Source organism: Canis lupus, chromosome 34, assembly GCF_011100685.1.
Source record: "Canis lupus familiaris isolate Mischka breed German Shepherd chromosome 34, alternate assembly UU_Cfam_GSD_1.0, whole genome shotgun sequence".
Taxonomy (NCBI): Eukaryota; Metazoa; Chordata; class Mammalia; order Carnivora; family Canidae; genus Canis; species Canis lupus.
Window position 1 is genome coordinate 22,358,568 of NC_049255.1, and position 11,820 is coordinate 22,370,387.

General features: G+C 46.3%; 1 protein-coding gene across 1 annotated transcript in view; it reads right to left on the minus strand.

Moving 5' to 3' along the window:
- Positions 1 to 11,684, minus strand: part of P3H2 (prolyl 3-hydroxylase 2) — a 150,337-nt gene extending 138,653 nt beyond the window's left edge. Inside the window, exon 1 of the mRNA XM_038583692.1 lies at positions 11,202 to 11,684. Within this exon, the coding sequence (XP_038439620.1) occupies positions 11,202 to 11,684 (483 nt within the window). The remainder of the gene's footprint in view (positions 1 to 11,201) is intronic.
- Positions 11,685 to 11,820: the final 136 nt, after the last annotated feature.

Genomic DNA, 11,820 nt, shown 5'->3' on the forward strand with positions numbered 1-11,820 from the left:
AACCCCTGTGTTGTTCAAGGGTCAACTGTGCTAAGATCTATATTAGGGTGATTAAGAAAATTTGATGGGAAAAGTTGGTAAAGCTTTTAATGTAATACCTGAAACACAGTAACAGCAAACAAATAATATCTATCATTACTAAGAATTATGGTATATAAAATATACTGTCTCAAAGCTAAGTCTGAATGTTTTTTTTTAATTGTAAAAATTTATTTATTTATTTATTTATTTATTTATTTATAGAGCTAGCAACAGAGATAGTGAGAGAGAGCATGAGTGAGGAGGAGAGGAAGAAGCAGGCTCCCCAATGGGCAGGGATCCGGACTCCCAGCCCCATCCCAGGACCCCAGGTCATGACCCGAGCCAAAGGCAGACGCTTAACCAACTGAGCTACCCAGGCACCCCCATGGTCGGTTCTTTTAAGGTAACTTAATTATCTTTTTACAGGGTTAGACACGGAATCATAAAGACAGTGAGTAACTTGGCACACCGTAAAATGGAAGGTTGAGCTGCTCCTAGAATTTCAAAGAAACCAGAAGTGGCAAAATGGCATTTCCCTTAACAAACTTAAAAAGTCACTGAAACCACAATTCACTTGGACTTCGCTTTTGAGGCACTGCATTTATAACTGTAATTATTGGTGAAATTTCCTTAAAAGTAGCATTTCATATATCACCATATATTGATTTTTTTTTCAAGCCTCAGACTAAGACACATTCTTTTAACACCTATGATCAATTAAATGTACTCTTTAAACACACATGTACTGTGGATTCAGTTAATTCTCCAGCTTTCCCACCATCTCTGCTATGACACTGCAGGACCAACATCTGCTTCGGAATGACTGATTTTAGGACAGACGTGGAAGTCAGCGTGTGACACCCACCTGCTGCTTCCCGCCACTTCCTTTCATGTGTGGGACCCTGCCTGAACTTTTGATTTCATTGCTCTTGTTTTCCTATTTTTTTAAAAAAGATTTTATTTATTTATTCATGAGAGACACAGAGAGAGGCAGAGACACAGGCAGAGGGAGAAGCAGGCTCCCTGTGGGGAGCCCGCTGTGGGACTCAATCCCAGGACCCGGGGATCATGACCTGAGCTGAAGGCAGGCGCTTGACCACTGAGTCACCTGGGCGCCCCTGCTCTTGTTTTCCTTGTTTCTATCAACTCTCCATCTTTCTCCCTTTATTTCTCTCCCTTTGGTGGGGTCTGAATGTCTGTGTCCTCTTGAAATTCGTATGTTGAAACCTAGTCCCCCAGGTATCAGGAGATGGGTATTTGGGCAGTTATTAGGTTGTGAAGGTGGAGTCCTCACTTATGGGATTAGTGACCTTTATTATAATCATGACTCTAGAAAGCTCCCTGGCCCCTTCAGCCATGTGAGGTTACAGCAAAGCAGGTCTCCCACCAGACACTGCATCTACATGCCATGATCTTGGCCTCACAGCCTCCAGAACTGGGAGAGAGATTTCTCCTGTCAATAAGCCACCCAGCTTGTGGTGTAACAGACTGGGAACCACTCTGACTCTCTCTTTCTCTAAATCTGTGTCATTTCTTCTTGCCCCTGATGCCCTCTTATTTATATTCCCCGCTTTTCAGACTTCCTCTGTTTAGGGTTTGAGTCCAGCTGTTTCCTAAGATTACATGTAACACAGAGCTAACTGCAAGAAAATGAAGAGTTGCAGTAAATTACTTTTAAATGATTGGGTTTGGGTATACTCCGAGTAGGAAGTGATGTAAGTTAATCCTGGAGTCTGGAGTTTAGAACTAAGGAGTGTTAGCTTGTATTGCTAAAGCAACCTGTCCTATCACATTCAATTGATAAGTATAAGTAGAGAGAAACCAGAGCCTCTGCTCTCTCACACCAGCTGAATTAGTGCACCCACGGGGGAGGACCGTGGCTCATAGGAGATGAGCCCAGTGGTTTGCATCTTGGAGAAATAGCTCTATTTCCAATGGGTTTCCCCCCATAAAGGGTGTCAAATTATAGCCAAACATTCTCATTTTCATTAATATCATGATCAGTGAGCATACTGCCCTCCAGCATATATCGTCAAAAACTTGCTTTATACTTGCCTAACCTTAATGCTCAGTTATATTAAATATGGCTAAATATTTAAGTCAGTGGTTCCTGGTGTGAAGTGATTTTGACTCCCAAGAGACTTTCTGCAATGTATGAAGTTTTTGTTGTCATAGCTGGGAGGCGGATTGAAAGTGTTGCTACTGCTATCTAGTAGCTAAAGCCCAGGGATGCTGCTAACTGTCCTAAAATGTACAGGACAGCCCATCACAACAAAGAATTATTCATCCCAAAATATCAATAGGCCAAGATTTGGAAACTCCAGCTTAAATGCCTACTGACCTGAAATCCTGCAGACTCCACTGCGTAAATGAGCCTTTGGCGATCCTGTAGAAACAATGATTGACTGTACACTCTGTCCCTGGTGGCATTTCTAAATGCCATATGCTAGAATCAAATGCTGATTATTGATCCTGGATTCAATCTAAAAAATATTAAGAAATAGCTCTTGCTTCAGGGGGAAAATAATTAGTATGGTCTTCTGGATTAGTCTTTGATACCATAATTCGAGGTCATTCTTCTAAAAACAGCCAAATCTGGTTTTAGAGTAATTCACTGTGTCTGGAGTCCTAATTATGTGTTGATTTCTTCATGCAAGCCTATTGATCTTGGCAGAGCAAGAGCTAAAAATTTAACATGCAAGGAGGAAAAATAAATCAAAACGGGTTCACTTAACGTTTTGGTGATTGAAGGTTTATTAACAGTTTCTCTGTTTTGCTTTGGATTTATTTATTTCACTATATCTCCTGCTTTTCTCTGGTCCTTTCCTGAGTTCCAGTCTAATTACACTGTGATCCTCAGCAGTATCCCATTACTTGCACAAAAAATTGAATCCACTCTTTGCAGATAAATGGATTCCAGGAGGATCATTCTGATACTTTTGAACTCCTGGAAAATCTGACATCTTGGGTCTCCCTCGCTCTGGCTTTATTTCTTCATTCCCCTTCCAAAGAGAGTCTCCGCCTCACTCATTTTTGTTAGGCTTACTGGGGAAGAGCAACAACCTAGATTCCTATTCCTGAGTTTTTCTCAGAAGGGAGTAGAATTTCAGCATTTATTCCATTTAGCAAATAATGTGTTTCACTTTAATTTGGTTGAGTCTGTGTTTTCAGATGGGAAAATAAAGCCTCCAGGCTTTATGGGAAAATAAAGGAGGCTTTATTTTCCCATCTGTAAAATGGGATGGTTGTTAACACCGATGTTCCATGGATGTGGCAATTGAGCAGCTGCAGAAACATGGGAAGCCAGGAGGGGAGGGGAACATCTTCCCAGCATATGCCCAAGTCTTGCACAAAGCATACGGGGGAAAGCAACATAAATAAAGTTTCATGGAAGTAGACACCAGTGTCTGTGTATCCAGTTAAATAAGAGGCTCTGTGGCCTTCATTTCAGTAGAACCAGAAACCTGATATTGCCTCTACCACTACCTGCTTTTCTCTCTCCTCCATCAACCCCTTCCGCCTTCTCCTTTTTAGATGTGATTGCACTGTGTGGATCGCTGATAGGACAAGGAATCAGGGAGGAGAGGTAGAAACAGAGAAGTTAGGTACTAATAGTAAAATAAAGCAGAGAGGGGTGCGGCCAAGTGAAACCAGCTTCTTCTGACAATAGTCTGCATCCCCCTTCAGTCCTGAAAACCAAATATCATACTCAGCACTCAAGCATAGCAAATCATTTTTTAAAGAGGCGTTTAGGCCATTTGGCAAATGAGGGTTAGGCCTCATGGAATTACACAGCTAGGAAGTCAGACAGCAGGAAAAGGAGGGATGCATAAAAGGACAGAAAAAGAATTATAGAGAACAGCTGAATGGAAAACAAGACAGGAGACATTATTTTTCCTAATGAGAAATGCAAACTGTTCCACCAGACAACGATGACTCTTGGCTGAGTGGCCTATGCATCATGTGAATGAAAATGCAGGGTGGGCAGGGCAGTCCAGGAAGCTATGTCTTGTGGTTGCTTTGTCTCTGAAGGCCATCGGCCCACCATAGGTCTCTGTTGTACCCCTGATTCAGCAGACGCTACCCTTCAAGAGGGAGCCATGCCCACAGCGTAGAGCCTGGAAAAAGCACTGGCCATACATTAGAACACCTACCTTCTGCATGCACCTCCACCTACTGACTCTCCTTTTTTTTTTTTTTTTTTTTTTAAGGTTTTATTCATTCACTCATGAGAGACCCAGAGAGAGAGGCAGAGACACAGGCAGAAGGAGAAGCAGGCTCCCTGCAGGGAGCCTGATGCAGGACTCGATCCCAGGACCCTGGGATCACAACCTGAGCCAAAGGCAGACACTCAACCCCTGAGCCACCCGGGCGCCCCAATTCTTCTTGATCTGTCATGGAAAGTCTGAGACCATCAGCTATTAAGTAACAGTGTTGCACCCACCCTCTGTGGTCATGAAGTCCATGCCTGTCTAATATTACCACCTGTCACCCTTGCTAAACCACATTTTTGGAGCAAAAACACTTGTCCCTCTCTCCCAGCTCGAAGATCTGGGTGTGATTCTAAGAAATCCAGTTTACTCAATTCCTTGGCAAAGGAAACCACTACTATAGTGGATTTTCATTTTAGGTGAACTTACCCCCCCCCCCCTTTCAGAACGTTATCATGCTCCCCCCATGAAGCAAGCTGACATTTTATTAAACATTCCCAAAGGATGTCCACGCAGCTTTCCCTTTGGAGTTTATCCATGAGCAAATGGTATTAGCAACAGAATACATTCGATTCTCAGACAGGGGATCTGTGAAGAGAGACCAGCAGTTTATTGCTTTCCTTGATTAAAACCTGTAAAGGAATCCCTGATTCCCCAGACTGAGGAGAAAACTTGTAAGCAGTTGCTACTCTGATCAAACTGAATTTGAAAGCCTCTGTGGCAGGACACCTGGGTGGCTCAGTGACTGAGCATCTGCCTTTGGCTCAGGTCCTGATCCTGGGGTCCTGGGATCGAGTCCCGCATCAGGCTCCCCAAAGGGAACCTGCTTCTCCTTCTGCCTGTGTCTCTGCCTCTCTCTGTGTGTCTCTCATGAATAAATAAATAAGATCTTTAAAAAAAGAAAGAAAGAAAGAAAGAAAGAAAGAAAGAAAGAAAGAAAGAAAGAAAGAAAAGAAAAGAAAAGAAAGAAAAGAAAAGAAAAGAAAAGAAAAGAAAAGAAAAGAAAAGAAAAGAAAAGAAAAGAAAAGAAAAGAAAAGAAAAGAAAAGAAAAGAAAAGAAAGCCTCTGTGGCACTATTTGTCATCTCAGTAGCTGGCCGGGACTCCACATGGCCAGCCCTCTGGGAGACGACTAAGATTCTGATTACTTGGCTCAAAGGACCTAAAAGCTGCTAGACAAACAATTTCCCATATTTCCTTCCTAAGAAATGGGACAGAAAGATGGTACTAGTGGATTTTGATGACTCAAGCATTAAAAAAGGCTCAATTGTGAAATTGTGAGACCCACCAAAAAAAAAAAAAAAAAGGCCTCATCGTCTGAGGAAATAATCCCTAGGACAATTCCAGGACAGCTATCTCAAGAAGACATAAATTCGACTTCCTATTTGAAATAATTTGGGGGGCAAAATGTACACAGTCTACATTTAGGTTAAAAAAAGAGAGATTTAAAAATGGGATACAAAAAAGGTTTTTATTCTGAACTAACGGGATTTATATTGTGCAGTGTGACTTAGGGTTTCCATTTTCTGTTTGTTTTGTTTTGTTAAGGCATTCTTCTAGAAAGAAAAAAGTTGATAAAGCAGAATAAAAGTGAGAAAGTTCCTTGAGTTTACTTTTCTTTTTGAGAAACCACTAATAAAATAGATTATGGTCAAGAAAAAGGGAGTTTAGGGAGATGACTTCAGGAGGGAGATAGGATTGCCTAACTTAATTGCTATTTCCTCCCCCCCCCACCCCCGCTTTAATTCTGAGAAGAAAAACAAAGGTCAAATGGCCCAAAGCACCAACTCAGAAACAAAACAGGCAGGGGTAAGCTTGTTTTAAGTAAAAAAAATAAATAAGCGCCACTATTTTTTTTTTGCTGTTTTTTTGTTTTTTATTGAATGGCTGGGAACGGTGGGAGAAAAACAGTCACTGTCAAACTAGTCCTGATTATAGATCACAGAAATGAGGAAAAAACCTCCCTGTCTTACATTTGTTTAAATTCAACAAATATATAGAATATAGGCACAATATGTCAACCAAGGGTATTCTGAAACATAGCTTTAAGTAGTAATTAGGAGAAAAAGATGAAGGAGAAAGGAACAGACGTCTACAATATTCGCCAGAACTTACAAGTAGAAAAGAGTGAGAAGTCAAGGAATCTTGTCTTTCTGTAACTATCTCCAGCCTCTGATCAGCAGGGAAACTGAATAAGTCCTGTGACAACACCTCCTGCTGCCACTCAGAGACCTTTCCCTACAATATTTCACATGCAAGAAACCAAGCTATTATTCATTCAACAAACATACACTGAGCATTTGTTGCAACTGCCCTCTGTGTTAGATATTTAGGGGGAATATAGATGCTAAGGACCAACTCAGACCTACTATACCTAAATCTTTAATTTTAAATCATATATTTTTAAATCATATTTTTAATGCCCAGATGATTAATAATAATCACTCATCTATTAAATCATCCAGATCGGAAACTCCCACTTTAGGATATGCAAAAACGACTAAGACAGTTCTTGATGTCAAGGAGCTCAGGTAAGTGATAGGTATGAATTTTCAGGAAACGAGGTTAAAAATGAAACATGTTATGAAAGGAAGAAATTCCTTGCTGTGGACATGCAAAGGAGGCAGGAAGGGTGCTCTCTTGGGAGTTGCAGAGGGCATGAAGGAGGGCCTCACAGAAGCAGGTATATTTGTGTTAGGAGAGTGACCATTTGAACATGTACAGGAGGAGAGAAAATCTATTACTGTAACTAATAAGAAGAAGGAAGCTGTCTCCATTGTTTTGGTTTTTTTTTTTGTTGTTTTTTATGTTGTTGTTGTTTTTTTGAGAAATAGGCCCTCCTGAGTGCTTTATGCAAATCTTCCCTTAAACCTAACCTAAACCAATCAGATAAGTCCTCTTATCACCCCATGTGGCATAGGGAGGAAGTAAAGCTCAGAAAGTTTATGTAATTTGCTCAAGGTCAGAAGGTCACACAGCCAGAGATTGAGGAGATAAATTTCTTTTCTTTTCTTTTTTTTTTTTTGAGGAGATAAATTTCAATTCTAGATCCATCCCATGCTAGAGCCCACATGCCTTCTAGAGAATAAACAAAGCCTAGATATGCAAAAGTATCAGCTACCTGAGACCAAGCAGCCATGGTTGGCTCAGGCTAGAGGGTGGCCAGTGAGGGGGATAGTGCCAGGAAGTTAAGGGGAAGCTGGGCTGTGGATGCCGCACTTAACTCTATGCACTTTATAAGGCAGCAAGGAGAAACCATGGAAGGTTTCTGAGCAAACAATACTATGAGGAAAGTTCTATTTTAGGCTTTGGGCTATGAATCATGAGTTATATCTTATAATCCGATAAACATCAAAGTTTGAGGAGTCTCACCATGCACTTAAACAGAAAGGTGTGGCTAGGAACCAAGTGAAGCTGCTGCCTCATAGCTGTCCAGACCAATTCCCAACATGCCAGCTCTCAAGGAAGATTCTACAGAGCCGAGCTTAAGAGACATGCAGGGAGTGTCTGCTACACCCCAGGATAAGGACCTACTCATCCCTGGAGCTGTCCAAATCTGGCAGAGGGATAGCCCTGGGGACTGCAGCATTCCCTGGGACCTGAGGCGACCCAATGGGGCAGCAGGCACAGTACAAGCATGGGCATCCGTTACTGGCAAAGGTGAGACTCCGACTACCAGCCCTGTGCTCATTTCATCAAATCGTGTTGGCTTTGCCATGCAATATGTAACACTGAAAGAGTCCCTTTCCCTCCCCTCATCAGTGACATGACCAACTGAACTTACAGGGACTTGGATTTCCTAATTCTCAATGCCTCTTCCTCTCCAACACATCAGTATAAAGGATCTGCTTCCATCAGAGGCTCACCAACTCCGGAGAGCACCTACAGCTGGTAAATCCTGACATGCGAATAACTGTACTTCCTTATTTCTAGGAAGCCCACTAGTTCTGACCATATTATGGATTTCCAAGTTCTCAAATTCTGACTGTAAACTCCTCGCTGGATTTAGTGTGGCCCAGGATTATCCTCTGGGAAGTGCAAATGGAGTCCCTGATGTCAAAAGCAACTTAAGGACATAAGGGGCCATGCTCATATCCAGGCACAGCCAGACACATTCACATTCTATAATCAGGGAGTAAATACTTCTGAATCCACACTTGTCAGAGCCTGACTACACTTTGTTATTATTTGAGAGTTTTGTTTTACTCTCAAAGGATGGTGTCTGCATGCATGGGTGCGTGCGTGCATGCATGTGTTTATGATTAAAATTCCCAGGAAGCCAAGCAGAGGCTGAAACTGCGGCGTTCTTGGGAGAGGGGAGGGAGGAACCGCGGTACACCTTTTACACGTTCCCAGACACACTCCTACAAACTCAGCCATCAAAAATGAACTTCCAAAGAAATACAAATATCTCCTCTTTCAGAGATTATCAATTATGTAGATCCAAGAAACTTAGCTTATTAGAGTCGACATGAAAAGGGAGAAGATAATTGTTCTGCCCTCAGAAACACTGCTGGCAAAACAGAAATGAGCACATGGGTTCACATGTTTTGGGGAGAACTTCTTAAACTACGTTGGTTCATTGGATCACACCCAACAGTTCACCCACAGAGGTGCCCACAAGTGACTAATTCCTATAACCAATTCAGTGCTAAAAATCTGAGGCATGTCAAACCTATAACTTCACCTTCTTTGACCTCCGACCAGAGGACTGAAGCAGAATCACTGATCAACGTAACACGAACAGTGAGGGAAGCTTAATTACAGAACTAAAGAAATCCACATCGTAAGAGTTGCCTCATGGTTATTTATTTTTACAGGACTGAAAAGGAATATGCATTCCTTCTCCAGACATGAAAAAGGAAAATCTCCCCAAGATGTGCGACAGAACTATCAGCAGGACTGCCAACCTCACATCTGAGACTCCCACCAGGAAGACTGTGCTATCAGGACCAAACTCGGCCACCCACGTTCTGTTCTGTAAACTGACTCAGCAGATCTTCGGCTGTCGGGCACTCAAGGTCTCCTCTCTCTTGACTATTGACTGATTTCTCCAAGACCACGAAAAATTACACTATTCATCCAAAAAATATCAGGCTTATACTTAACACATGGTTTAGCAAATTCATCAAGAGGCAAAAGCAAGCAGAAGAGAATCCTGGAAAGGATTCAGGCTTGATCCTCATTTCTCGCCCAAGTTGTATTAGTCTAGTGAACTCCAGCCTCTCAACCATAGCAGTAGAAGTTAAGTATTAGTCTCGGCTGTGATTTCCTGAGCTCCACAAACAACTGCAAAATCTCCAGTGTCCTTCCCACGAGAGCGCAGACCTTGTAGGATGGTGTGCACATGTATCTGTACATGGTGTGTATTTCTGCGATCCTAGAAATGTAGCCTGGTGTATTGGCTAACGCTACTGTAGGACAACCCACTAAGCCACTTTAGCAGGTGCAGAGGGGACAGTGATATATTGACATAAAAAGCCAGAAAATGGGGGATGGGGGAGAAAGTGTAAGTTCAGAGCAACATGAATTGCCGGGGTGGGGGGGGGGTTCCAGAAACTCAAACTAAATTCTTTTTGCTGAAGCATCCAGATGGATCATCAAAATTGTGAATACGGATAAAATGCCAATATACACCGTATATCTCCTAACACAAACTTCAGGCAGATTGAATACACCTAAAAGAGAGTATTAGGCATCTGATGTCAAATAACTCCAATGCTTATTTCCAGAAATTGGAAATCCTCTACCAAAGGTCTTCTGGAGGAAAACTCAGCACTTTGGGTAGACACTTTGAGTGAGACTGCCTCACACAGATTCACCTCCTTCCACCACACCTTCTCCCCTACTTTTGATCTTTACTGTTTTGTAAGAGAGGACACCAAATTTGTTTCAGAGCAAGTCAACCTTTAACCCTGCTATTTGGAGGATGTTTTCTTGTAAACTTCAGAGACAAGGTGCAGACTGGAGTGTAGGAGGGATGAGAGTGGAGTCGAAGGGAAACTGGGGTGAGGTTAGACCAAGAAATGAAGCAAGAGAAGACCTTATGCTAGACCCAGTTTTGCCAAAGTCTCCGAAGTTAGTGCTGAATGGATACTTCAAGCATCGTCTCATCAGTGTAGTCCTCTGTTCCAGAGACAAGTTGATGCCCAACGAGCTAATGGCTTGAGCAGGTCCCATCTGGTGTGTGTTAGGGAGCCTGGGCGACCAGATAGGAGATGCACGAACACGGGACGGGCAGGTTGAAGGAGACCCGCACTGAGAGGTTAAGGAGCCGAGCGCCAAGGGGACTGGGGCAGTGGGGAGGGCTCCAGAGAGTGGGGGCGCGAACTGGGGGCTCTGGGCACCTTGGGGAGGGCTCGAGGAGGCGGGGCGGGGGGGCGAGCTGTGCGCCCTGGGCACCTTGGGGAGGGCTGGGGCGGAGGAGCGAGCTGTGCGCCCTGGGCACCTTGGGGAGAGCTCCAGGGTGGGGGGCGTGAGCTGTGCACCCTGGGCACCTTGGGGAGGGCTGGGGGGCGCGGGCTGTGCTCCCTGGGCACCTTGGGGACGGCTGGGGGGGTCGCGAGCTGTGCGCCCTGGGTACCTTGGGGAGGGCGGGGGGGGGGGGCGCGAGCTGTGCGCTCTGGGTACCTTGGGGAGGGCTCGAGGGGGGGACCGAGCTGTGCGCCATGGGCACCCTGGGGAGGGCTCGGGGCGGGGGGGGTTCCGAGCTGTGCGCTCTGGTACCCTGGGGAGGGCTCGGGGCGGGGGGGGGGGGGGGTCCGAGCTGTGCGCTCTGGTACCCTGGGGAGGGCTCGGGGCGGGGGGGGGGTCCGAGCTGTGCGCTCTGGTACCCTGGGGAGGGCTCGAGGGCGGGGGTCCGAGCTGTGCGCCCTGGGCACCTTGGGGAGGGCTCGAGGGGGGGGCCGAGCTGTGCGCCCTGGGCACCTTGGGGAGGGTTGGGGGGTGCCGGGCTGTGCGCCCTGGGTACCTTGATGTAGGCCCGCTGCAGGTAGTTGTAGGGCACTCTGCGCTGGAAGTCGCTGCGCACATCGTCGCTGACGCGGTGGCGGGACGCGGGGCCCCCGAGGCGCTCGGCCTGGCAGCGGCGGGCGCAGCGGGCGCGCTCCAGCAGCGCGCGGAAGAAGGGCAGCTCGGCCGCGGGGCCGGCGCCGGGGGGCGCGAGCGGGCTGCGGGCGGCGCAGCGGCGGGCGCAGAGCGCGCGGACCTCCCGCAGGCGCCGGTGGCTGCGCAGCGCCGCTTCCAGGTCGCGCACGGCTCGCTCGTAGTCCTCGCTGTAGTAGGCGGCCACGCCGCTGGCGTAGAGCAGGTCGAAGGGCTGCAGGGGCCCGGGCTCGCGCTGCGCCTCCGGGCGCGGGCTGTCCGGGGGGCCGCCCCACAGCGGCGGCGGGAGCAGCAGCAGCAGCAGCGGCAGCGGCAGCAGCGGCAGCGGCGCCCAGATGCGCTCCCGCATCCTCCGGCCGGCCACGCGCCCCGCGGCTCCCGGCACCTGGCGTCGGGGCCCCTCTCCCGCCTCCGCCGCGACCCGGCCGCCGCGAGCCCAGGTGGCCGCCGGCGCGCTCCGCGGACTGAGAGGCGGAGGCCGGGTC